This window comes from Myiozetetes cayanensis, unplaced genomic scaffold (genome assembly GCF_022539395.1).
Source record: "Myiozetetes cayanensis isolate MyiCay16 unplaced genomic scaffold, myiCay2020 scf1, whole genome shotgun sequence".
NCBI lineage: Eukaryota > Metazoa > Chordata > Aves > Passeriformes > Tyrannidae > Myiozetetes > Myiozetetes cayanensis.
The window spans coordinates 107,218,984-107,246,200 of record NW_026086604.1 but is presented as its reverse complement, the minus strand read 5'-3'; the positions used below and the strand labels follow the sequence as shown (position 1 = coordinate 107,246,200).

General features: G+C 40.0%; 1 protein-coding gene across 3 annotated transcripts; it reads right to left on the bottom strand.

Moving 5' to 3' along the window:
* Positions 1-1,927: 1,927 nt before the first annotated feature.
* On the bottom strand, positions 1,928-25,435 carry TOPBP1 (DNA topoisomerase II binding protein 1). 3 transcript variants are annotated; one of them, XM_050333308.1, is made up of 27 exons: positions 25,048-25,328; positions 24,376-24,510; positions 23,664-23,807; positions 22,699-22,880; positions 22,373-22,566; positions 21,387-21,566; positions 20,346-20,515; positions 19,665-19,828; positions 18,417-18,664; positions 17,819-18,138; positions 16,894-17,066; positions 15,680-15,891; positions 14,014-14,303; positions 13,241-13,414; positions 12,085-12,194; positions 10,997-11,120; positions 10,567-10,716; positions 9,967-10,075; positions 9,155-9,347; positions 8,129-8,355; positions 6,980-7,143; positions 5,937-6,051; positions 5,254-5,417; positions 4,230-4,370; positions 3,110-3,199; positions 2,482-2,643; positions 1,928-2,166 (listed from the first exon to the last, which is right to left on the bottom strand). In XM_050333308.1, the coding sequence occupies exons 1-27, from the start codon at positions 25,126-25,128 to the stop codon at positions 2,023-2,025; spliced, it is 4,560 nt and encodes a 1,519-aa protein (XP_050189265.1). In that variant the 5' UTR covers positions 25,129-25,328; the 3' UTR covers positions 1,928-2,022. The 3 variants fall into 3 exon arrangements, 2 of the variants coding, with proteins under 2 accessions (XP_050189265.1, XP_050189255.1); XR_007631002.1 differs by lacking the exons at positions 1,928-2,166; positions 2,482-2,643 and adding an exon at positions 25,403-25,435 and having other exon boundaries at positions 3,188-3,199; positions 4,230-4,366; positions 5,250-5,417; positions 25,048-25,129; XM_050333298.1 differs by lacking the exons at positions 1,928-2,166; positions 2,482-2,643; positions 3,110-3,199; positions 4,230-4,370 and having other exon boundaries at positions 5,280-5,462; positions 25,048-25,329.
* Between the last annotated feature and the right edge of the window lie 1,782 nt (positions 25,436-27,217).

Genomic DNA, 27,217 nt, shown 5'->3' with positions numbered 1-27,217 from the left:
GAACAGCTGTCTTCTGCCTTTGTTCCCCCAGCACTCCCTCTCTGTCTTCCTGCATCCCCCCCTAAGTTTAAACCAGTGTCCACCAGGGCAGTCCACACTGGTAAACAGGTAATGCTCAGATCCCACATTACTGGTTCCACTGGGGGTTGGTATGTGGCTGATTTTAGCTGCTCCCCTTCTGCCCTGCCCCCAGGATTCACAGCAGCTGCAGGAATTGTGTTTCTCCAAGACTTCTTTAAAGCTTAGCTAAGTGGGTCAGGGAGTGATTTTTTTTATCTGTAAAGTGAGAGTAGCAGCACCACCCTTACACAGCAGCTTCTGGGGACTGGGAAGAAGAAGTCACAGAAACCTTAGGTCTTGCCTGGTAATATTCACACCTATTTAAAATGGCTGAAATGCAAAGCAGCATTTCAGAGGTAGAACAGAGTGAAATACATGAAGTACAGTTAATTCAAAGTTAATTTAGAGTTAATTCAAAATGTGATATAAGGCATTAATAGCAGCATTATTTTCAGTCCATTACTGGACTTGGAACAACAAATCAGAGATGCTTGACATCCTCAAATAACAAAAAGCATCAAGCTGTTATGAGCAAAAAAACCAAATCAGGTGATAAAACTGAAGTCACTGCAACTCAACATGGCAATCTTGCCACAGCCAAATCCTCACTGACTGGGGCACAGATTTCACTTTTTAAAAAGAATTAAATCCCTCACATTCATGTGCAATCCTTCGTGACAATTCCTTCAGGTCATCCTGACAGTGGGCCGCAGAGCTCGCCGACAAAACATCCGCTGCACTGAAGCAGGAAGCAAAAGCAGGAAGTACAGCCTTGCACACAAAGACAAGCTGCCTTCCTATTCCCTCTCACCTGGAGACCCACAGCTCAGGTCCCTTGTCCCTTGCCCCAGCAGAAAAGGGTTGGTTCTCCCCAGCCTAGAATGATTTTCCAGGTTAAAGCGCAGGACTTAGATGCTCGTGGCTCAGTCTTGGATCTTCAACAGATACTGATGCAAAGACTTTCCAGAAAACGGTATTCAGCAGCTAGAAAATGAAAGTAGAGTACAACCCCTGCCTTCAAAACAGGAAAGAGGCGAATTAAATAGACTTCATCTGTTACTTATATTTTCCGAGACAACTCCACTGCTCCTGTGCATATGGATGCTGTGCTTTTCTGCTCAAACACACTGCAGCAATCCCAGCTGCTTAAATACAGCTCTTCAGATTCCATGAGCACGGACTAACTCAGTGCACTCACGTACATTAAGTTCAGTAAACAGAGACCCAGACCCCACAGTTACTGAAAGATCAAATACTTTGTCAAATATTGTAGTTGTCTGACTAAGAACATTTCCAGCTGCTGGAAATGGAAGTCTTTGGCTCTGGTTTCTGCCACAGACTCAAACAGGGAGGAGCATGGTCAGACAAACTTCACCTCTTGGATAACAAGAGTTGGCTCTATGTTTGTTGAGCAGATTCATTAGCACTCAGGACGGTAGCACCTCAACAGCACCTCTGATCCATTGAAATAATTTATTACACCCTCTATGAGTACAAAAATTTACAAGCTCTTTTTTTTTCTCTGGCTTCCCCTTCCCCTCCAACAGAAAATACCAAAAGAGGAAAAATTAACATATTAATGTAAAATCTAAGTCCATTACTGTATGTGAAATACAAGAAAATTCTTAGCAATTTGTATTTTCCCCACAATGCACAGATGAAAGATGTCATAAGCATCTTACAAAGTATTTCTTAACTATTATTATACAATGGTGTCCCCAAACAAAATCATTAGTGGGATAGTTTGGACATTTAGGAGACAAAGAATTTTTTGGATGAATTCTTGCCACATATTTAGATGCTACTGGTAACCAAAGCAATCCTTCCTATGAGTATTACTGTAAAGTTATTTTAATCTCAGGACAAATTAGAAGCAAAACTCAAGGCTTTTAATTTTTTGGAGGAGAATAAAAAATATAAATATGAATTTAAAAATGTACAAATTAAGAACAGAGAATTTGCTCAGTGTATTCTGGATCGCTTGACTCTGCTCATTTCTCCCGTTGCTTTTCTTTTCTGGGATAATCTGGTTCCAAGAGCTGTGTTATTCTGACGGTAAGACTCAGCTTCTGGCAGGCAGTAAGAATCCACAGGGGGAGGTGGGTCCTTCAACAGAGGAAGGAAAAATGAGTGGGTTAGTTCAAGAAGCTTCCAAGAAGAAAGAAACAGCTCATTAGTTGCCTAAAACTGAAAATAACGGACATTGCACACCTAACATTTAGAATATGTCTTGTGAGCAGTTCCATACCCTGCAACAGATCCCACTGCCAGCACCAGAACATGTTACAGCAGTTAAATTTGAGGCCACAGGTCAAAGCACCTCAGTATAGGCACTCAGTGGCCACAGTTCCTGGCCAAGGAGGGACGTGACTGGATTCAGGGGCCTGTGGGGTCGTGGAGAGCACCCTGAGGCACACACACCTGGATGAGATAGTCAGCGATGTATTCCGGCTTCACACAGTTCACTCCATGGGCCGCTGCCTCTGCTACATTGACCCTGGCGTCATCTGGCTTCAGCTTACTGAAGTCAGCAAAGAGATGAGTCGCTTCTTTAAAGAGAGACACAGAATGACCAGAGAACACCTACAGACAAAACACGACAGGCAAAAGCGAGTTTAGTTTTGTGTTACTTCCCCAAGACAAATGCAGTTCATGACCTTTAATTTCACTCATCAAATTAACCTGAAATCAGTGGGAAATAAAATACCATTTACAGCTGCATTCTGTACCATCACGTACCTTCCCAGAAGAGTGATCCCATCAGAGCTGGGCACAGAAATCCTATCCTCAATTCCCACCAGCACTACTGACTCGTGTGACCTCAGACAAGCTGCTCTGCCTGACCACTTGCAAAGTGAAGATGACATATCTTTTTCCTCCCACCCTTTGACTGTCTCAGCTACCTCATGTAAGCAATTTAGTTCATGAAGGCCTTTTACTCACGTGAAAAATGCCCAGCACACTTTAACAGAAAAAAACCCAAACCAAACCAAAAAACAGTTAAAGAAACACACATATATTTCATTATTATTTTCAATCAACTACATACTTCTGCTCCTCCTGACTGAAGAAGGCGCCTGAATCCTGCTTCCTTGGTTTGATCAACATTCAGGATCACTTTCCAGCCACTGAAAGCTCCCTGGAGAAAAGACAATTTAGTCAAAAGTTTGCTGGTACTGAAAAAGTACAAAGACTTAATGGATGTATAATTTGCCCCTTTTGAGAATATCCATCAGATAAAGATTTGCAATTACCTAGTTCTGTCTTTAAGTGAAAATGCCAGAAAAAAAATTCACAGAACATACAGCTGTTGGGCCGCAGTCAGGCAGCTTGCCACCAAACCCTCTCACAGCCTGCACAGCAAGATGAGCAAACCAATGTATGAAAAGACCCTTGGCAATGAGTATGTTTTCCAGAACACGAGACACTCATTTATAGAAACTTATCTAAAAAAAAAAAAATTACTTTGAAACATTTCCCCCATTCCCCCACCACGCACTTAGTTACAGTAACAGCACCGAGGGCCAAGTGGTTGCCTCCTACAAGCACTCACAGTGGTTTCCAAGTAGGCAAAGAGGTAGGCAAGATTTGCTACAAGCATTCATTTAAAAAAGATTACTGTAAAACCCACACAAGTCAAGATTTATCCTGATGTAACTGAAACACCACCTTCCTATGAATACTCAGCTGCAATGCCTGATTTGAGAGAAGAGTTAATTTGGGGAGTTCAAGTCCCACTTCCAAAAATCTCACTGAAAGACTGTGGAACTTGCATCACAAAAACCACAGAAGGTGATTTAGGAAAGATTCCAGTACCAGTCATGGTTTCCTCACAAAGCTCAGTGAGGTTGGCTCCTTAGTCAGAGCTCTGAAGCATAAACATCATCTTCCTGGCTGAGAGATGTTTACATACATAAGTAGCCACATTCCAGCTTTGCAAAACATGAAAAACGGTTCGAAGGAGATGAGGACTTTTAATATACCAGCATAGAAAGTTTAAAGAAAACCACCCAAAATTACTTACTGGAATATATTCAGGCAAGACATTTTGTTCTTGATAACAAGACAGGTTACCTTCCCCTGCCAGTTAAGTTTCCAAGTTTCTTGTTGACAATCCCTGTCCTGTCCACCCACATTGTACCACTTATATTACAGGAATATCTATATACCTCAACAATACCCATTTCTTGCCTCCCTTTATGAATTTTTTTCCTCCACCTCATGGCTGCCAGTGCTAGTTTCTTCTGGTTTACATTGATTGCAGGCAAAACATTAAGTATGGAATTACTTCCCCACTCATAATCTTCTTCCTGGAACAACCATTAACTCGAATTACAAAGGAGTCCTGCCAACTTTACCAGCAGAAAAACAGATTTAAAAACCCCACACCAAATAGAATCCCTTCAAAAAAAAACCCCAGAACAAAACCATCTCACTCTTCTTTTGTATATGGATTTTATTTGACCAAAACAGCTCTAGGTAAAATGAGAGATACGGCTCTTAATTGCACATACGTATCTAAATCAACTCACGTTTTCTGTGACATCAAATCAGGTACACAACCAGATTCCCACTGCAGTTATCCAAATGGAATTCAACAGCAGGGCAAAGCAACTCACTACACTGCACACCATGATTTTTTATTTCTCTAGTGTCTTCTAAAACAATGAAATTTGGTTTTGCTGCATTAAGATATGAACAGTCTACAGGCATTATTTTAAAGTTCACCTGGTCAATGTAAAAGAACTGCTTGACCCAACAAAAATAACTGGGAGGTGGAGCCTGAAGAACTGGCGTTCAAAAATATTTGTGCACATGGTCATAGAGTCAGATTGTTTAAAACTAATATATGTCCATTTATTGAAAGGATCAACATTTAATTCCTGGTGTAACAAAATCCATGTAAATTTAGCTGTGATGCCAGTAAGAATTTACCAAAAAGTACTCAAACCCCTCAATTTTCAAAAGCAACTATAAAAAGTATAGGTATTTCATTTATCTTATATCAGGAGTTTGGTCCAGAACTCATTTTCAGACAAAAACTTCCCTGAATTTGGATTCTCTAAAACTACCAAGGCTCAGGCACCGTAAACTGCTAACTGGATTTGAGAGGCTGTCTTTTCCTACTAGCACAAACAAAAAACAAATGCAAAAAGTACAACATGGTAGTGTCTCAATAATAGGGTCACATGCCTGAACAAAGCAGCCAGCTCCTCTACATGCCTCCAGGTAGGAACGGTGAAGCACCCACTTTCCAGCTGCCATCGAAGCCAAGAATTTTTCATTTCGAAGAGGATGTCCCACAATAATGTGTGTACAACTTGGATCAAAGTACTGCTTCTCAAGTACTATTCCACCTTGAAATGAGGAATGACTTTGATTCAAATTATCCAAGAGTCATGCTAGACCACAGAAAGGATCAACTCAAAGTGAGAATTATCTGAATTCAGATAAAAATATACTCAACTCAGATTTACACTGTAAGTATTGTCATTGAAATGACACGGGCAGAAGCTGGCAAGGACGGAGAAGCAGCCAGGAAAGAGCAGTTCTGTAAAGTGCCACTGCAACACAGACAGGAATGGGAGACACCAGAGGACAGCAGATCCTGGGTACTCCCAACAGTAAAGAATGAGGCTTTTGTGGAGACAGCTACAAGAAAACTGCCAGAAGACAAACCCATTGCTGTTTTTATGGCAAAGCTGATCACTTGCATAGTAATAATACTATATTCAAGGAATCGCTCACAAGCACAGAAGGCCATGAATTTGAGACCTCAGATCTGATGAGTCACTAACAGAAGCCCTTTCTTTTCCCCAGCAAGCCACAACTGAGCAGACACATAGTATTCTTTGCATTTCACAAATATCTGGTACCTAATTCCTCAATCAGATGGGAGTAATCAAATCTTTCTTGAGGATTAAGGGAAGACAGCTGAAATTTACGGTGTTTTTCTGGTTCTTCGTCAGCCTTCTCATCCTCTGTAACAGCCTAGAAATACAGCAACAGATTTTGAAAATATGACAGAACGATTAGGTTGACAGCTGACTATGTCTCTGCCAAACATTCTGGGTTATTTTTATATTAAGTTTTCTTTTAGCTGGGAAAAGCAGAATCAAACCTGCCAATCACTTGACAAAAAGCCTGAATCTTACAAAATCATCCTTGGGCTCCTGCTGGAACATCCTCTTGGTTCTCCCTTTCTTCAGGGCACAGCTGAACCAAGCTGTCAGAAAAACTAATCCTCCACTCACAGACACTGAGTGCCAGGTTGAACACACAAGGAAAGCAGCACTGATCTATCACACTGCCTCATTCATTCAGACTTTCCATAAAGTTTGAATTCTGTATTCTTTGAGGGCCTTTCCACCAACATGACACATTATGGCTCTGAAGACACAGGGCTGCCTAAAGTTTGAGCATTAGATGATGAACTGCAGGCAAAGGACTAATCTCATTGTCCTTTCCCTTTCCAAGTTCAGAATAAAACAGAATTTTATACCAGGTTTTTGGCAAAAAAATTTGTCCATTTGTAGCTAAACATAAAATTCCAGATACCACCAAGGAAACCTTGGCCTAACCTTTCTTCCATCATCCTAATGTGGCTGGAGGAGTTCCAAGTAATACACAGTTACTCTTCACTCCAAAGCCTTACCTTAGTGTTCCAGCAATAACTAACAGGACAAGAAGGTTTATTTGTCTGAACAAACAAGCTTTATCTATTTGAGCAAACAGTATTTGTTCAAAATCTTGAAAAAAGGGGGAAAAGAAATTGAACTGCACAAAAGTAAACCACTTCAAGATTTTAAATGCACATATTCACCTATTTTATACTTAACTGTCAAGTTCAAAATTTCTTGAAGTGTCACTACATCTGTCAGAACACAAATCATCATAAACATTTCTTCATAAGACAAACCTTTTCTTTGGGCTCTGGTGCCACAGGAGGGTTAGCCAGTGGAAAAGCAATGCTGGGGGCCTGTGGAGTGGGAATCAAATTATCTTTAATCGGTGTTTCAGGATCTCTACATACAGGACTCTTTGGATCTTCAATCACCTCTCCATCGCCAGCCTCAGGAACAGCTGTGAAAGTAAAGCATTGTTGCATGACTTATCTTTGGAAGAATATAATTATGGGTAAAGTAAAAAATAAAAATAAATAAAAATCCCCACAACTGCTGCTACAACATATACAGTTATATTTCACCACTACCTTTCATAAAGATGCTCTTCCTTATACCACAAACCACCAACTGCAGTATTGCAGACTCATGTCCCCGAATGCCTTGCTTTGAAAGAAACCTGAAAACCTCAAATGACCTAATTTCTCTGGCTAAACTGCACTGATTTGGTTGAACGAAAAAAAAAATAATTGAACGCATTTAGGTAATTTTCTTCAACCTTCTGTAGGACAAGGGCCAGTTTTCAGGAAGACTATTGCCACCAAGCAGAAACTCTCCAAGTAGGTTGGTGGCAGGAGGGAGGAAGTGAGGAGAGTGAAATAAAGGATTCTGTTATCTCGAACAGGAAGAAAGCAAAAACAGATTAAAAAACCACTTGGTTTTGGCAGAAAAAGCATGTTGTTTCCTTAGTCTTAGCAGCAGACTTAAGACTTCAAGAAGAACAGGGAATATAGATAATCTTCACTGAATCCTGACCCAAGCATGTCCACAGCAACTCAACACATCCCGTTTTTTGGGTCTGTGAGTTATCTTCCTATACCCCCATTCTTCACCTATGAATATTTCCACTACAGTGAAAAAGATTTTGCTACTTGTATTCCAATTTGAGTTCCACTACATCTACTTAAGGTATTACCTGGAAACCAGCTGTGGTTCCAAAAAAACCACTGAAAAACTTTGGAAGATTTTATGAAAATCTTTTTTTTCCATGGCTATTTTTAGACAGGCACTGCCTTGGTATTTGACCACAGATGGACAGGAAAGTTTCTCTCTAAAAAATAGCACCACATAATAGAGCTCAAAGATGTAAAATTGTATTTTAAAAGTCTCAAAGATCAAATGGATGCTGTCACAAAGAACCAAGGATACTGCATTTCTGATTTTACCTATATCAGCCATCTCTGCATCAGGTACAGATCCTCTGAGGGCAGACTCATCCACGTTCTTACTGGCGTTACTCTGACCTTGCTCAGTGTACTGGGAAGAACTATTAGGCCACTGAAGGTTGCTGACAAGTCTTGCTCTCTCCTCCCTCGCAGTAGGATCGTCCCAGATGATCTGCTCACTCTGGGATGGCTCTGTGTTTATATCCGCGAGTGCTTGACGGGACTGCCTAAGGAAAAAAGCACATGGACCTTAAATACTCATTCTAGAAGGCAATGTGTCAATGATCACATCAACTCTAGCATTGAAATGACCTCATGGTCACTGGTATGGCTTGGAAAGGGAAAAATTTCAGTATAAGAGCTATTCTGGCATGCTGGCTTTGTGAACCCAAGTGTCAGCTTGGCTGAAAAAAAGGCACACAAAATATCAGGAGGTGTTTTTATTATGAGCATATTAATAAGTTATTACCAAATCAGTGTACCTTACTCTTTACTGAGCCTATTTATTTGCAAATAAAGACCAAGCTACATGAATAATTTTGCAAGGTTTCCATTACTTTCTTACTGTACCTCAGCATGATAGAATAAAAATCCTATTCTCTGTTTAGAAAGAAAAGAAAAAAAGAAGAACCATTCAGAAAGACGCTTTGCAGGAATACCTACTACTTGTATATGACCTACATGCTGAAATATTGCAGCACTGCTTTCTTAAAAATCTTTAAGAACACAAATATGAACAAAAAGAAAATAAACCTGTTGGCATAATTCAACTCAAAACTAAAAACCAATCATACTATTCTGTGATTTTTTTGAAAACCAAAAGATACCCACTATGGATTAAGACAACGTTCTGGCTTTATCTAGCACATCCAGTTAAAGATTCTGAATTGTAAGAGAAGCAGCTCAAGTACATCAGTAGAGACAGACAATACACTTGAAAACCCTGGAGACCTATTCATGTTTCAAGAAATGTCTGAACAAGCACAGGGAGGACAAAATAAGATACTTTGAAACACAAATCAATACCTGAGAGCTTCCAAGACCCTACTGCGGCCGTTTCGCACAGACCGTGTGCTATCAGGAGTGGCTGGAGAACCATCAAAGCTGCTCCTTGAAAGGGATCCTCTTTGCCCTTGTGGTTTCACTAGTGATGTGGCAGACATGATCTCCTGCAGCTGCCTTTGGAAGTTCTCCCTCATTTCTAGTGCTTGAGTTAAAACTTAAGAGAAGGAACAAAACTCATATAATCACAACTGTTATATTGAAACGTGAAAAGTGAATGACTGTTCACTGTTTCAGTGACAACTGGAATTCCAGTCAACTTCCCCTGGCACTGGGACAAAGACTGTACATTAAGTAGAGGAAAAGATATTTGGGAAAAAATATCTAGGAAAACTATGTATGCCCCAAGTCACCTATTCTCAGGCACGAGAAGAAATCTCCATTTGGTTGAACTGGACTGAATTTCCTCACAGGATCTAACAATTCTCCAGGAACACGTTTATTTACATACCATATCCTCCAAAAGAGCAATTTGCCATGTTAAAGATGAACTTCAGTGTTTCAAAAACAAAAACCCAGCAATTAAATAAGTACTTTGCAATGGATGATCATGATTTTCTTGCAGGCTGTCCAAGCCTTTAAAATAGAGAGGAAAACCCTTTCCTCACATCCAGCAACAATAGCTGTAACTTGACCAGTGTATAAATATGGTACCTAAAGCTTCTAGATCTTAACACTCAGCACCTGAAACTGTAAAAGGCTCATATTGATAGTTTGATGTCCCAAAACTATTTTGAAAACATTTGAACAACTGAACACATTTTGAAAATATTTACCTCCTTTGGATTCACTGTTTACACTTTGTTCTTCCCCTGTAGTGATTCTCCCCTTTATTTGGTCATTAATTACATCATCTTCAGCATCATCTTCATCCACTGGAATAATCTAAAGCCAATGAAGAGAAGCTGATTTCTCAAATAGCAAATTTTTTTCCTTTCTAATTGTGTTTTACACTTTTATAAATTCTGAAGATTATTAATCTCGCCTTAGAGTAAACCTAACATTTCTTCTAAGGCAATTACAGTAGATCAGGGAACAGTAGCATCAGTGACAACTCCTGTTCCACAGTCTAAATGTCTGCTATGGAAGTTCACACTTTGGATTTCATTACCTTCAAGAGGAGGCAAAGACTGAACCTACATCATCTCAAATTTGGAAAGCAGCTCCTGAAATGCCTATGTAATATTCCTAGAAGAGGAATATTACAAATGCAAAAGAACCTTAAGGAACATCTGCAATAGCTACTATTAGCTACTAATTAAACATGATAAATAGGACATTGCTGAATAAGCCTCAATGATTTTTATTAATATGTTAATAACTATTAAGTGAACCAAATCACTTCAAAGAACATGAATTCTTATCACACATCATACCACATCTTCCTCTGCTGGGTTTCCAGTTGACTGAAGTTTACTGGAGGAGGAGCGCCTGATGTCTTGCACTGCACTGATGTCCAGGCTCATTTTGGGATTGTAAGTGTGAGGGAAGAGAGATTCAGGAAGCCGTTCATATGCTTGGGCACTCTGTAATAACATCAGTTACTAAGAGAAACGTGAGGAACTGACTGAGATAAAAGAAATGTCACACCTAAACAGCAAAATTTGTTTTCTCCTCACAGAGAACAAGGTGAAAGTGCATCAGTGAAAACAGGCCACTCAATTTATTAGTTCTAAGCAGGATGCAAAACATCAGTCCCTATACACGTTCAGAATAAATGCATACAGAAAATCCACTGCCATATAACTGGTTTTAAACCTCCATTTCCCTTCACTTTTAAAAAAGGGAACAAAACAAGCTTCATACCTCTAAAAGCCAGTGTTCTGAAACAATATGTATACCCCGTTCTTTAACAGATTTGTACTCCTTATTGTTGTCATTCTGTCCTCCCTTGTAGATGAAGTGTGTTACTGTCTCATCAAAGCACCATCTAGAAAAGAAAACAAAATACAACTTGAAGACATAATTTCTATGAAAAAGTACCAGAAATCCAGCTCAGAAATTGTCCTGTCCTTTGTTCAAGTTAAATATTTTTTATGCCTCAGTAACCAATAAGCCCACTTGCTTTGCCAGAAAAGACAGCATTCTTAGACACAAGAATGTTTCATGACAGAACAACTTCTATGCTGTTTGAAAGCACTCCTGAAGAAAATAAAACTAAATTGGATAAACATATGGAAGAGGAGGTGTTTTGCTTTAGTGTTTGTTTTGCTTTTATTCAAGTAAGTGAAGTTTTAAATCAGTTTCTGAAATGCTGTCACATTGAGCTGCAAGTGAAATACTGACTCTTGAACAATATGTGCATGTACACTAAGCAGTACAAAAAAACCCAAAATGAGGAATTCTAACTTTTAAACCGACAAAATCTAGTATTTGCTATTTAATGCTATCTAATGCAACTATCTTCAGCATTTCTAAGCTACTACCAAACATAAGGCAACTTCCCTCACATCATGAATAATAATTATACTTATATAATAAATAACAAAACACACAAATCAGATTTAGGGGAAGCAGAATTCTGTCTTAAATCATAAATGTTAGTTTGTAGTTTCTCTTCATGACAACCTATTTTTCCTAAGCTTTTCTAAGACTGACCTAGCTATGCTTACAGTCCAGAAAATAATTTGTTTTGAGCCAGGGAGAAAACCACACAAATTCACACCAAATATAAAATATAAAGCAAATTATAAACCATCCAAAAGCTAAACGTCTTCCAATATGAAGAAGAAAAATAAAAAAGTCTGCAAATCAGAAAGACTTTTTGAGACAGACTGATCAAGAACACAGAGACTGGGATGTGGCAGGGAAAGGCACACTAGGATGCAAAGACTCATATTTATTTCAGATCGCATCAGTACAGAACATTAGGAGCCATTTGTATTGGTTGGTACCTGCAGTCTGCTCCAAGAGAAGCTGCTACTGCATTCAGTTCCCTTTGCCTCTTAGCAAGCTTTTTACTAACATATATCACCACATTGGCCAGAGGCTTGGGCTCTTCTTCCTGGTCAAGCAGCAGGGATAAAAACAGGACAGTCACTACTGGAAGGTTTCTGCATCAATAACAAAAATACTACATGTTACACTAAATGTTAAAGAAAGATATGTAATAATAACAAAGGTAAGACAAACACACTTCCTCTGTTTTTGCTGCTCCCATACTCCATGGTCAAAACCCAGCACTATTATCATACCATACCATAGGAATTCCGAGGCAAAAGATTCACTTTCAGCCAATCTCCTGAGAACATATTCTGCTCCTCTCACCACAGACTGAACACTTCCTGAACACTGAAACTAGGGAATTATCGAACCTGATGCCACTGAAGTATTTCATTGTACTGGAGTGAGAAAAGTAAGAATAAGAAGCTACAAAATAAGAAGTGACAGCTGTCCCTTTCTGGAGGTCATTACCTTTCCTGCTCTTCCTCTACAGTAACTGGTACTAACATGACAAGCCATACATAAATGCTCCCTTTCCTCCTACATCTTTTTGTTTTCTCTCACTAGGGTGGATTAGACTGAAGAGGTAAGATGACTACAAGAAAGAATAACATAGTATGTCTTTATAAGAAGTAAGCAACTGATCACATCTTATGCTTCCTAGTAAGAAGGAGCACCTTAAAGGCAGGAAGGCAGGAAAAGAAGACATGCATTAAAGCTGAACTCCTAACTTTAGTCCAAGACAAAATATCTAACCCTGTTCAGCTGGAGCCTGGGAATTTCTTAAGTCGGACAAAATCATTGCATTCCAATACTACAAAGTCTAAATTGGTACATATTTATATGCCATGTCACTTAGCAACTGGTTAATATTCAAGACAGTAGTACAGAGAGTAGAAGAAGAGTTTAAAATTCTTTGCCTTCCATGAGGAAATTCTTTTATCTTACCTTCCTTTAACTGTCATTGAAGAATGCATAATCATAGGGATTTGTATTTAGATCACAAACAACAATTCAAAAACTCCTTTGTAACTTAAATCACAAAAAGATGTGGCTTTTTCTTGATTAAAGCTATGCTCCAGAAAACTATACCCCAAAATTTCCTACCACTTCTGACTGTGCAGCAGATAACTGAGGGCTGGCAGTAAGAGCTGCTGTGTGCCTTGTGCTGTTTGCCAGTGCCAATTTCAAGTTCCTGCCAATGACTTCAGAGAGAGGTGTGCTCAGTTTCCTGGTTCTTTGATCAGCACCTCTTGGAGTTTCCAAAGCTGCCAGAGCATCCTATCAAAAAAAAAAAAAAAAAAAAAAAAAGATACTTCTCACTCAAGTGCAAGTTTCACAAATACAATCCACAGTAAGACTTCATACTCCTAAACCAGGACGGTGGACTACAGGAGCAGTTATCAACTGCAACTGTAAAAAGTTGAAAAGTGGTACAAGACAATCCCAATTGTAGAGTCTGCATAAGCAAAACAAGAAGAAAACAGTTTATTGATCTCTCTTTTTACTGCCATCACTGAAAACTGCCCTCAGTGGAAAAGCCAGTGGTCAAACCCAGGTATTCACAATTCCAACCAATTACTTTAATTTACTAATGTACTGTCTGAGGTGTAGGACACACAAGCGTATGATGCAATAAGCACAAAGGAGCTTTGTTAAGGACACTACAGCATCTACTAGTCCATAAACTTTGTCCACAGCTTATTAACTAAAACTATATAAAAAAATGGAGCCAGTTTTCCTGGCTTTATTCAAAAGGGAAATCCTATATGTGAACAGTATAAAAATGGATAAGCACTGTTTTCTGTTCTGCTTTTAAGTTTATGCACATCTTTAATTGTACTGGCTCTACAGACTAAAAAATTTGCAAAGACAATCACCTTTACATCAAAAGACGGCTTGAACAACTTGTCCTTGGATAGAAATTTTGACGGTGTGTCAAGATGTAAAGACGGTTCTTTCTGTAGTGGTCCGCCCTGTGCAACAGGGGTTGTCTTCCCAATATGATGAGAGATGACAGCTTGGAAAGCTTTACTCTGGAACCTGTTGATATCAAGTGGGGTCACAGCTGGTTTTTTTCCAGCTTCAAGAAGATAAGCAGGCTGTTCTGAATCAGGATATTTAACAGTTGCTGGTGTCTTCGTAAGCTGAGTAATGAAACTCTCAGTATCTTTAAAAGAAACAAAGAAAACATAAGCAAGCAAACTAATTTTAATTCTGAGCACAGATCTCACATACACTTCCATTTAAACCACAACCAAAAGTTCACCTGATCTTTCTTTCCCTAAAGAATAATTCATATCCCCCCTAATGAATGCTCTAAACTGACAATTACATTTTAAAAGCCAGCATGTTCAGTGTCTCTTTCAGTTAACTACTTAGTTGGCATTTCATAGGCATGAGCTTGACCCTAACTGTCTGAAAAGGAGTGAGTAACCCCTGATCTACTAACACTGTTGGCAGTTCCACACATGGCTGTATAGCTCACATATGTTGTACAACAACTAACAAAATTCTAATCCGAGAAAATGATGTAATACACAACAAAACCTTCAACACTAAAGGTAACTCCTCCTCCCTGGCAATTTCAGATTTCTTTTGCACTCATAACTCTGAATCACACCTCTTTAGGTCATCATGTATATATCCAGTCCCTCATGCCTTTGGATTAACAGGACCAAGATTTAGCTAGGAATAAGCTGTTATAACTTGTCCATCATAAATACTTCTAGATAAGCGTGACTCACCATCTTTATAGCTGAAGAAGATTTAACACAAGAATTGCTTTTACATTTATCTGCTCATTTTTCATGCCCCCCCCACTTTGTTTCCCTAAAAACATAATAAACAGATAAGATGTGCCATGCCAACAGCATACCTTGTGTCCTCTGACTTAGTGACCCATGTAATTAATTTATGAGGGCACTTTTAAAACAGGTCTGCTAACATTCAGTATAAATCATTGTAGTCTGCATCTTAATATGGAAGAAATATTGCCAAATAAAAGGTGTAAAATAACTGGAAAAGGACCAGAAGACGGGGTAGGCATGAAGGACCGAACAGAGGGACTTCCCTGCATTGCAGACTAACAAGTACAAAGTTCTAAGCTGGATCTATCATCAGTTCCCATGCAAGCTACAGAGCAGCATATGTGCCAAAAAGGACAAAGCTGAGACACTGAGCCTGAATCCCAACTGACCAACAGCCAAAGGACTCCACTGGCTCCAACAGACTTGCAGCAAACACACAGTATCATTTCTGTAATCATGACTCAAAAGCAGGAAAAAAATATAGAAAAAATACGGTTACATTGAGGAATCTGGTCTAGAGGAAGGTGTCCTTGTCCATGGCAGGGGGTTGGAACTAAATGATCTTTAAGGTCCCTTCCAACCACACCATTTTACGATTCCATCTTAATATTTGGAAAAATATCCTTTAGCTCTAATACTGTAAAGGTGTTAGATAAAAATATTCATCATACCTGCCTTCTTTATCGTAAACAGTCACACAGACACAATCATATTTCTTAACTTGCTGATAACTAACCTTCAGCCTCTGCATTTTCAACCAAGAATTTGCTTTCATCTGCTCTCTTCCCTGTCCTTGCAGACTGCAAAAGCCAAGCTACAGTGACTGCTGGCAAATTCCACTTCTTTGCAGCTTCATACTTGGAACCGTTCGGTTCTCTCACCACAAGATGGGTACTGGCAAACATTCCTTTTTTTGCATTGGCTTTCCGCACAAAGAATTCTTGGACTCTACAATTACATTAATAAAACATTAATTTAGTCATAAAGAAAATTAATCTAGGGCACATTTATACTATTTATACTATTATAAAACATATTCAAGCAACAGAAAAAGAATCAGTAGAATTAGACACCTAAAGCCAACTACACTCTGCATTTTACAGCCTAACTTACACGCAGAAGAAAAAGAAAAATTAAACAGTAATGTTTTGCTTCTATCAGTATTGAAAACAATATTTCTCTTACTCCAGCATTCCTCACATATCCCATTTTCAAATGATATGCTGTGCCTAACATTCTTCTGTAAGATTAATGGAACAGGCTTGATTCCCTTCTGGAGTTAACATGCACCATTTCCAAATAATTAACAGTTTTCTTTTTATTACAGTTTTTCTGTTATCATCAAGGACACAGTCTTCCAAAAAGATGGCAGGACTGAGAACTCATCAGCAAATAATTTAGTCAAACAGCCTACAAATCAGATCTAACGATACTGTAAGCTACACAATTTTGCTATGTCATGACTGAACATGTTTTTCTTAATGTTTTTGAAAGATCCTGATGAACTGGGAGGAAATAATTCACCATGCCAGCTCCTAAGTAATGGTGCACTATCACTGGTTATGAGGCTGAACTGGACAATACTGAAGAAGAGGAAAAATGGTCCTCTACTGGACAACTGATGAGCAACTCAGAAGGCCTGACACCTGAAAATCTGACTTAAATTACTCTGTTCTAGAGCAGAGTAAAAAGTTACTGAGACCCAAACCACGGGGAAATACAAGACTGAGCATATTCTGGTAGAAATTAGACTGTGTGAGTACTGACCATATTTCTTTAAAGGAAAGGAAAATAGAAGAACTATATAATGATGTCTCATTGCTTCAGGGCCAGGTTTTGTAAAAAAATGGAACTCAAAAGAACTTTATTATTTGTAAAGAAAAAATGAAATGTACAATGGCAGTACATCGGCTATCTAAAAACAAGAAGAAATGGTGACAGGAGACATACCTGGCTCCCAGCAATCCTGCCAGATAAACAAGGGAGTCTCTCTCTGCACCAGTGAACTGGCTAAAAGAAAGAACACAGCCTTCCAGAGGGGTAGCTCCTTCCATTACCAGCACTGGTGTGAAAAGTGGATTGGACCGGAGATCTAAAAGGAGCTGCTGTTCCACACATGTTATCTTTAAGAAGATGAAAGACAAAAATGTAAATCAAGCCAAATACCAACAAAGCCAAGAATATTTCAGCGAATGTACAAGAGCATTTATGGACTCAAAAACAAGCAATCCTGCTTCCATTATTACACCTAAGGCAAATTATTTCCAAAATTCTTTTTTAGGCCACTTCAAGTTTGTCAAGTTTGACATACTGAGGCATTACTCAGAATTTTTCATTACTTTAAGTTCCAACCCTCTGTGTTCCCTTAGAGTAGTTTAAGGCATGATCTGAGGGTCTGTATAGATTTACTTCACAGAAAGTTACCTTATACTGAAAAATACTAACAGCAGGTGGTCTATATCATACACCCTGCCTTGGCAAATATGGTTAGTATTTTTTGACTTTTAAGCTGTAAAGGTGACTTCCTCCTCTGCCACAAATAAAAAAAGCTATAAAAAGCATGAAACAAGCAAAGATATAAAACGAAATCATTATTAGTCAACGAGCTCCTTCTACAGTTCATCATTTAGAGAGAGTCATGACAATGAAGTCCTGTTTAAGAGTCCTACAGAAAATGAAGTGAAACAGACAAAAGGAACTCTACAGATGCAGAGGCTTTAAAGCATGCTTTCATTTAGTACATTTCAAATGAAACAAGGCTAATCTCTCAGTATCTTATTTATATTAAAGTCACTAATAACTGTATTCTGACAAGACAAATTTCTAACATAGATATCTATTTATTTGTGGAATTGAAAAAGTATAACTCCCTTACCAGCCATGTATTTGTGACAACATCACCAACAGTTGGTTTCACCGTGCACCCCAGTAAAGGTACCACAGCATAGTCTGCAATGGTTCTGCTTTGCAGAGGCAGAACTTTCCCAGCATTCTCCTTTATAACATCTGCAAGGCAAGACTCGTCCTCTTCACCAAAACCCAAAAGAAGAAACATCTTTCTGGCAAATACACCTCCCTCAGCCGGTGCAGAAGACTCTCCCAAAGAACCATTACAGACAGAAGACTGATTCTCTCCTTGAACATTTGAGTTAGTAACATCATTGAAGGTTCTGGATGTTAGCTTTTCCACCTCATCTGAAAGGTTAAAGAAAAATAAAAAAACAACCAAGCATAATAATTGATTGGCAAGAACATCAAAGACAACCCAAAACAGTTTCATGAAGAAATGACAGTATTCTACTGCTTTCAGCCAGGTTTTAGTTAAAAACTGTTCTACATAGGCCTGTTTAAACTTGATTTCTGAAACACAATGTAGAAGTTAACATACCACATGTGGTTAGCTTTTTAATAAGCAAATCCTGAAAACTCAAATGCTAATTATGAGCAGTTAAACTTCTGAGCCTAGAACATACCTAATGTAGAATCATTATTTACATATTGAGAGAGGAAGTCATCTTCAACAGCTTTCTGGTGCTTTGGAACGTTCAGGGCTTCTTTCTTTGCAAAACTGTTTTTTTTTGGAAGAACTGACTTCATTTCATGTTGCTCCAAAATTGGGTTCTCTAACAGCTGATAGTTTAGAGGGATATAGTGCTCCACTGGTTGTAGGTCACCTTTACTATATGACTCCAGCAACCACTTTGGTGTCACTATATGAGGCCTAGAAAACAAAGTGTTATACGAACAAGTTACAGCAGGTTTCAGATCTGTGATTCTTCTTTCCCGCTCCACAAAATACTAGTAAATACACACACATGAAGTCTGTAACTCCCATACTAAGCAAGCTCTGGGCATTCTACAAACCTCAAGGTTTTTTAATCGTTTCAGTTTGAGAACAGCATTTCATACCTATTTTCTGCAACATAAATTATATCTGCCACTGCTGGGTTGCCAAATTCTTCCTCCTCAATATATTAACAAATACATGCTAACACCTCTTTTCACCCATAAGAACAGTTGCTTTTCTATTCACTGAAGTGACCCACAGCTACCCAAAAATACAGCATTCAAGAGCACACAAGGATGTACTTATGAACACATGCTGTAAGGCTTCTCATTTAAATCAAGAACCACTTAGTATTTTCAAATCAATATGTGGTTTATCAAAGAATCATACAATGCTTTGACTTGGAAGGGACCTTATAGTTTATCATCTAGTTCCAACTCCCGCTACCGGGAGCAGGGACACCTTCCACCATTTCAGGTTGCTCAGAGTCCCATCCAACGTGGCCTTGAACACTGCCAGCGATGGGGCATCCACAACTACTCTGGGCAACCTGTGCCAGTGCCTCACCACCCTCACATTGAAGAATTTCTTCCTAATACCTAATCTAAACTTACACTCTTTCAGTTTGAAGCCATCAGTCCTTGTCCTGTCACTACATGCCCTTGTAAAGACTCCCTCTCCATCTTTCTTTGTAGGCTCCCTTCAGGTACTAGAAGGCTGCAGTTAGGTTACCCTGAAGTCTTTTCTTTTCCAGGCTGAACAAACCCAATTTTCTCAGTCTTTTCTGAGGCTGCTCCATCCCTCTAATCAATTTGGTGGCCTCCTCTGGACTCGCTCCAACAGGTTGATGTCCTTTTTGTGCTGGGGACCCCAGAGTTGGTGGGAGAAAGAAAACAAGGTGTAAGTAGACCTTAAACAATACAGTTATCACAACCTGTGAGCGGTCTTGTCCAAAAAGTGTTTCAGTTCATCGTTATTTTCCCCCAAAATGACATGAGTAACGTCTTCATTAAGTTGATTAAATCGAACACCACCACCAAAATTAATAAGTCTTCTCATCTTGTCCAACTTCCTGCCACTGAAGCCGCATAGATAAATCTACAAAGAGAACAGAGCAATAAATAAGGCTTTTAAAATGTTAAAAAACTAAAGAAAGAAAAAATAAAGAAGACTATTTCGGTATAATTTGTTTCAACTGCTGCAGAACTCAAAGTAGTGGTGCAGCTTCTGAGAAGTAACAAAAAAGTTCAGCATTTATAATTGGATTAATTTATCTTTGAAGATTATCTAGTAAATCTTCAATGTTTCCTATTGGAATGGACCCCCCAAAAAAATCCAAAAGAAACCTCTACACCAATTCTAGAACCCATTCACTATAGTACTTATATATACATGTCTATAAATATAGAATTTTATACTTATACTACATATTTAATACAATTGTATACACACACAAATGTAGGTGCACACACAAGCTACAGCATGTGGGCACAAATGTGGTATTAGTTGTTGACTACTGAAACAATTTACTCAAGCAGCAAGTGCCAGGGCTCCAACATAGTAGCTTTCACATCTTTAAGACTAAACACGTCAAAGTATACATTGTTAAACATACTCGACAACCATCTAACAAATCTTCAGGGGCTTGAAAAGAACTTATGTCCAAGTTCTCCAGCTCATCAGGAAGAGGATCCAGTCGGCTGCTCATAACAGAACTACACACAGTTTCATTAACACCACTCAAATTGATATTGGAAATGTGGCTGACATCCGAAAGGGTCTGATCTTTAAATAAAATTAAAATAAAAAAAGAGACATTAGATTTGGCTCATCCCTCTGCTGCTTCACTAAACAACAAAATGTAAAGTCTGAAGAATGAAAAATACTATGTAAGTAGAACCTTGGTTAAATCACGGCCTTTATTTACGCACAGATTGAGTATGGTCTTGCTAGCAAGAGTATACACTTTTTGTTTATTCCCAAATAGATCCCACCTATGGCATAGCAGCAAGTGAGACTGGTTTTCAAGGTTTTTGTTCAAGTTTCGTGGATACCTATTAGAAATACTCTTACAAATAAACACGGTTCTCTATAGGAGAGAAACCAACAAGAAGGTTAGTGATTTAAGAGAAGAAGGAATCAGTAGCAGGTGGACACAGACATTAAAGGTGGCAGTGTCTTTCATGCTACCAATGTGTGCTTACAAAATACTTTTAACTTTCCTTCCGTTAGAAGCATGGAGTAAGTAAAAACAGGTATAGGAAGAAAAAAAAATAAAAATAAGAAAAGTTCAAAATCAGCATTTGTCCCCCCCTCAAGACTGCTGTAAGATTAAATTCATTACAAGCAATGCTTTTAAACTTCAAACACACGAACAGTTGTGCTTTTATAGGACTTGGAGATATACACCACCAATTGTTAAGCAGACAATCATACACCTAATTCAAATTCTTTTTTTTTAACAATCATTCACATGTTTCAAGTCTACACATGCTGGAAGTATTTAATGTGTATAAAAGCAATATATCGGGTTTTGAACTTAAGCAGTTCAAACTAGAACCCAAACTGTCAAACCAGAACTGCAAAAGTAGTTCTTCCTTCTTAACATAAATGTTTCCTGCCTTACTTTTAACATACTTTAAAATATCTTACTTACTATCAGGCTTGCTGGCATCACTCGTAGGTGTTGATGTACTGGGTGCATTACTCAGTTTTGATCCAGCCTCTATTTTATACATCGTCTCATCCTGACAGAAGCCTTTCTTGATGCTGTCAGAAAACCACTGCACGGACACACAGTGCACATTCCACTTTTTGGCACATTCATACTTCTGACCTTCCAAATGTAAACGAAATTTTAAAAAATCACAATCACTAAAAGGCTGAAGCTTCAGACAGTGATCGCGGAAAGATGGCTGGACATTAGGAAAATTTAGAATTTCAAATAATTTATTTTAATATGCAAGTTGTGTTATCCTGGACTCTGTTAATAAGCTGCTTATTCTCTAATTAAAGTTAAAGTACAAAATATCATGGATAGTCAGCTCATGGGTACAGTATGACAGGGCACTAAAGACACAAAAAAGGAAAAAAGGCTTTAAAGCTTTCAAGCCATGGAAAAAAAATGGTTAAAAAGTCCCAGCATATTTCACCATAGAGAAAGGGAGAAAAAAGAAAACCCTTCAATGCTTCTAACAACAAAACTAAAATCCTTTCATCTTCCCAAGAGGAAGGAAAAGGAGCTTTCATTTTATCTTAATACCAAGTTTGGAAGGCACAAATAATAATCAGTTAAGGAAGCATCAGGCCATTATCCAATTTCAATCACAGTATAAATTATGTACTATCCAGCTCTCCCAAAAAAATGAATTTTCTTTATCACCTCTAGGATTCACCCTTTTTTCTTCCCTTAAATACCATCTGTGTCTCTAGGGTTTTTATCTCTTTCGTTCTCTCTCTCTCATGCCTTTAGACCAAAGCAAGGGTGCCCTGTGTTGTTCCTTCCAACAACAGTGATTGCCTAAACAGAAGCAGTACGAGCAACACTGAAGCAGAGCAGGAAACGGTCCCAAAGCTCACACTTACGCATTTACGCAACTTCAACTCAAGAAGCAAACCCAGTATTTATTCTGCCAGTCCTACCTTTTGGCTCTTGAACTATGAGGTGAGTGCACTCATTCATCTTGAGCTGCCCTGTGTACTGGCCCCCGTGTTCGGCAGTGAGGCGCTGGACTTCTCTCCTGTCTGAGCTGCTCAGGCCGGTCACGCAAATCGTGCAGCCGAGGAACACAGGACAGGCATAGTCTTCGGTGCTGACATCCGTGTACCTTACCATGCTAAAGCAATGAAAGGGAGAAAAGGAAAGTAGACTTTTTCTTCTGGATAAAATCAGCTGGAAAATAAAAGCAGCCCGTGTTAACATAGGAATTACCAGTCCCCCGAATGAAATCAGTTTTGGTTTTTCGTACCTTTGCTGAGACTTATCCCACAGTGCCTTAACCCAAGAGGGAAGCAAAATAGGTTTCTTCAGAGAAGCAGCTACCAAGTATTTCTTGCTGCCAACTTCTCCAGCTATAAGATGGGTTACTGACACATTGAGGTCTCTGTACACACATCCACCCATCATCTGCACATATTTATGAACTTCTTCCTGGATGGGAAAAAAATATTATCGAAAGTTATCAAGAAAAAAAAACCTACATGACAGTTGTGTTCACCCTAAAAAAGCAAAACAACCAAATGTAGATTTCCATTGTCCATGTTTTCCCCAAAAAATCCATTCAAAAAATACAAAATGGATATATATGGAAGCCATAAAAACATAACTACAATTTCCATTCTATTTTCACTTATGATAAGTTAAACATAATATATACCCTTAATAAAACCATTACTATCACACTGTACAAGCAAAATTTGACATTTTAGGTAGCATTAGAAAGAGCTATCAGAATAAATAAAAAGTAAACTTCTATGATAAACTACTTAAACCACAGTTGACTGGATATTAAAGCTTTACCATGTAGTCTGAGTAACCAGAAATGTTGTCTGTAGCATTATAGTCACAGACAAACTAGCAAGGTAAGTGATCCATCTAATCAGTTAATAAAAATCCCTAAAACATACACTTACTCCCATATTAATACCCCTCAAATACGATTATATATGCATATACTTAAGTGATATATATATCTGCATGCACAGATACACCACTACATACATGTTTATATACTGCATATATTTGCAAGACTCGCTCTTTCTTCGTACAACCCTCTACATAAACTACACATAGCCTACAAGCCACAGAAGACCGGATAAATCTAGACACAGGTAGCTACACATACACAGTATGACTGCTGCCCTTCTGAATGAGCCTCCTGCAGCAAACACCAACAACAATCAGCTAAGCAATCCATTTTTTGGAAGGCCTTACCCTGACGTCTTTCTCCAGGCTGGTGCAAGACACCGTCACGTCGGCCATGGCCATGTTGTACACGGGGTACTCGGCTCTCGGGACGCACCGCTGGGACTGCATGCAGTACAGCACGACCTGGGGTCCCACGATCCTGCAACCAAGCTGCAAGAGAGTAACAGAAAAAGCACCGAGAAAATAAGCAGAGGGTACGCTGGTATCAGGAAGGCCTTCCTTGTCCCTGAATCCCAAGGAAGGTAGGGCCACTTGGTCTGTCTTCCCCCTCCTCTAGCATCTCCAGGTAGTTGACACTTTTATTTCTGCTTTCAGCTGTGGATTTTCCATACAATTCTTGTAGATTTTCTGGCCTCAGTAAAAAATGCAGATGCTATGGCTAACATGCCAGAGAATTCCAGTTAGCCTATCTTTGTCTGCTAGACAATTCCTTGCAGGTCAAACCAAACTATGTTTCTCGGGAGATAAAAAGAAGTCTAAGAACCAGCTTAGGGACTCCAGTAGAATCAGAGCTGACCATAGAATTTTTCCACAAGTTTAAAAATAGCGATTATGCCTTGCTAGTCATCTTCTCCCATAAAGAATGCAGCAAAAGGGATGCAGTGAAGTTCGTACTACTTCACTCAGTGCAAGAGAGATCGTGCACAATGTAAGTATGGACATGAGCGCTTCCAGACAGGAAAGAATATAGCTAGGAGTAAGTTGCTGGTTAGCATACCTTTTTGAGATGATTGAAACCCACACCTCTAAAAGGATCACAAATGTAAAGTGATTTATCATTTTCTTTTATGCTGAGTACTGTTTCTTCTTCAAGGATCTGGAGATGTTCTTCTGACTGGAATTCTTTTATAGACTGCAGGTAAATGATGCATACAACATTTATTAGCAAATCACAAACAGACAATCCTGGGCAAACTACACAAGTGCATCTCCTTGAAACAGCTCACAACAAAGCTACCGTACAAAACACCTCATGGGTGTCCCTTCTGTTCCCTTGACTCTTCACAACATTCTGACTCAAACATTCATCATACAAATTTTCAGGACCCGATTCTGCCTCACAGGGCCTTTGGCTCCCACTAAGCTCTCAAGCTGGAAAATGATGCACGGTGTCCTCCCTAAGTTTGCTTAGTGCTTAGATGAGTGACCACCACCCAGACCTTATGGGCTACATGTCCCTTCACTAAATGCTAACAGGGTTTGAAACAGTAGTCATGTCTTGAAATAATTTCTTCAACAAACTTTATTATAAACACTAGGCACCTGTGTTATGGAAACAGCTTTATTTCCAGGCGTACACACGCGAGCTAACTTATTTTATGGCACATACAGCTAAGTCAACCACAGAAATCCACCAAGCTCACTGAAAGAGGTGACCAAGCCCACTTACCTCAAGAGCTTTGGAAAAATACTCCGAGCTCCCGGAAGACTTTATGAACTTCACAAAAAACGGCTCCTTGCTACTTCTCATCCTTTAACGGAGAAGCAAAAGCCAGTGAGCGCCCCGACATTCCCGCCGCACCCAGGAACCCCTCCGGCCCCCGTCTTTGTCCCTGTCCCATGGGCCCAACCCACGGTGCCGACTTCTGACGGGGACGGAGGGGCGGGGGCAGGCCAGGTCCACCGGGCGGCCTCCTCCCCACGGGACCCAAAGCACTCAGAGGCCCGTGCTGGGCAGAGAGGGCCCGGCAGTCCCGGTGCCCCCACAGTTTCCCCCGCGGCCGCCACCGACCCCAGCCCCTCACCCGCCGACCGGCGCCTCGGCCGCGGGCGGGAAAGAGGCGGTGCCCGCACTGCGCAGGCGCGGGGCGGGACCGGCACGGCGGGGGCGGGGCCTGAGTGGTGTGGGCGGGGCGGGGGGGTGGTTCCACGGAGTTACCCCGGGTCAGGCCCGGGGGCGGGGCCTAACGGGAAAGGGGCGTGGCCTCCAGGCGGTGTGGGCGGGGCCGAGGGGAAAGACGGGAAGAGAAACTATGTCTGGAATCTTGGAGGGATAAGGGGTTGGAATGGACCTCAAAGATCATCTAGTCACAAGCACCCCTGCCAAGGGTGGGGACACCTCCCACTAGACCAGGTTGTTCAAGGCCTTTATCCAGCCTGGCCACAAACACTGCTGGGTGTGCAATCTATTCCAGTGTCTCTCCAGCCTCAGAGTAAAGAATTTCATCCTAATATCTAACCTAAATGTCCCCTTTTTCAATTTGTACCCATTACTCCTTCTCCTGTCACTGCAATTCCTGACAAAGAGTCTCCCTCTAGCTTCCCAGCAGATACTGGAAGGTGGCTGTGAGGTTTCCATTCAACCTTCTCCAGGCTGAACAGCCCCAGCTTTCTCACCCTGTCTTCATAGGGGAGTCCAGTCCCATTATCAACTTCATGGCCTTGTTGCAACAGTTCCATGTCCTTCTTATGTTGTGTACACCACAACGATACTCAGTTCTCTGGGTGGGTTCTCATGAGAGCAGATTAGAGGGTGCAAATCACCTCCCTTGCCCTGCTGGCCATGTTCCTTTTGATGTAGCCCAGGATTTGGTTGGTTTTATGGGCTGTGAACACACACTGCCAGCTCATGTTGAGTTTCTCATCAACCGTCACCCCCAAGTCCTTCTTCATGGGGCTGCCCTTAATCACTTCTCCATCCAATCCGTAGGTGTGTCTGGGATTGCCACAACCCAACCCAAGTGTAGGACCTTGCACTTCACTTTCATTCATGTAGCTTCCAAGATCTGGGCAAGAAAGCCAAATGCTCTCCTCCCGGAGCGGGTGGCTGGAACCTCGAACTTGCTCAGGAACTAAAATCGATGTCACTACTCCCACATCACACTGTAGCATCTGCCTGCGTCATTAAAGGGTGTCATTAAAGGGTCACCTGGCCCATGCATCCAGTGGATCTCCATTCCATTCTCAGTGGCCACGAATGTTCTCTAAGGCTTGCTGCTGTTTGCATAATCCTGATAATGCCCATAGTGTGGGGAGTCATTCCATTAGAAGATCTTCTTAAGAAAACAAATCACAGAATCACAGAATCATTTAGGTTGGAAAAGGCCTCCAAGATCATCGTGTCCAACCTACGACTGAACACTACCGCATCAACTAGACCATGGACTAAGTGCCACATCCAGTCTTTCCTTAAACACCTCCAGGGGCAATGACTCCACCACCTCCCTGGGCAGTGCATTCCAGTGTCTAATCACCCCTTCTGTGAAGAAATTCCTTGTAAAAAATGCTTCCAAAGGGGAAAGCACCAACAGCGCTGATGGGGTAGTGCATGTTTGTTAAACTGAAACCTTACAGTGAGGCCGCATGGTGGCACTGTAATCTTATGAACTGAAGGGAAACGTGTGCACAAGTACGCTGTAATTGTTAGATGTTAGCCTTTCCATCACTAAGCACATTAAAATTTTTCTGTATGCTTATTTCTTTTAAAACACTTAATATCAGTCACCTAGGACTGGTGTGAATACTGTGAGATCATGCTTTTCCCATCTGCAAAACAGAGGTAAACAAACCCGAATATAATGACAACCAAAATAACATACTTCTTATTAGATTAATAGTGA

Coding starts and splice junctions, on each gene's coding strand:
- TOPBP1 (XM_050333308.1), bottom strand. CDS start 25,128: ATGAGAAGTAGCAAGGAGCCGTTTTTTGTGAAGTTCATAAAGTCTTCC. Junction 7,144..8,128: donor TGCAGAGATGGCTGATATAG/GTAAAATCAGAA, acceptor TTACTTTCACAG/CTGTTCCTGAGGCTGGCGAT. Junction 5,418..5,936: donor CCATCTGATTGAGGAATTAG/GTACCAGATATT, acceptor CCTCATTTCAAG/GTGGAATAGTACTTGAGAAG.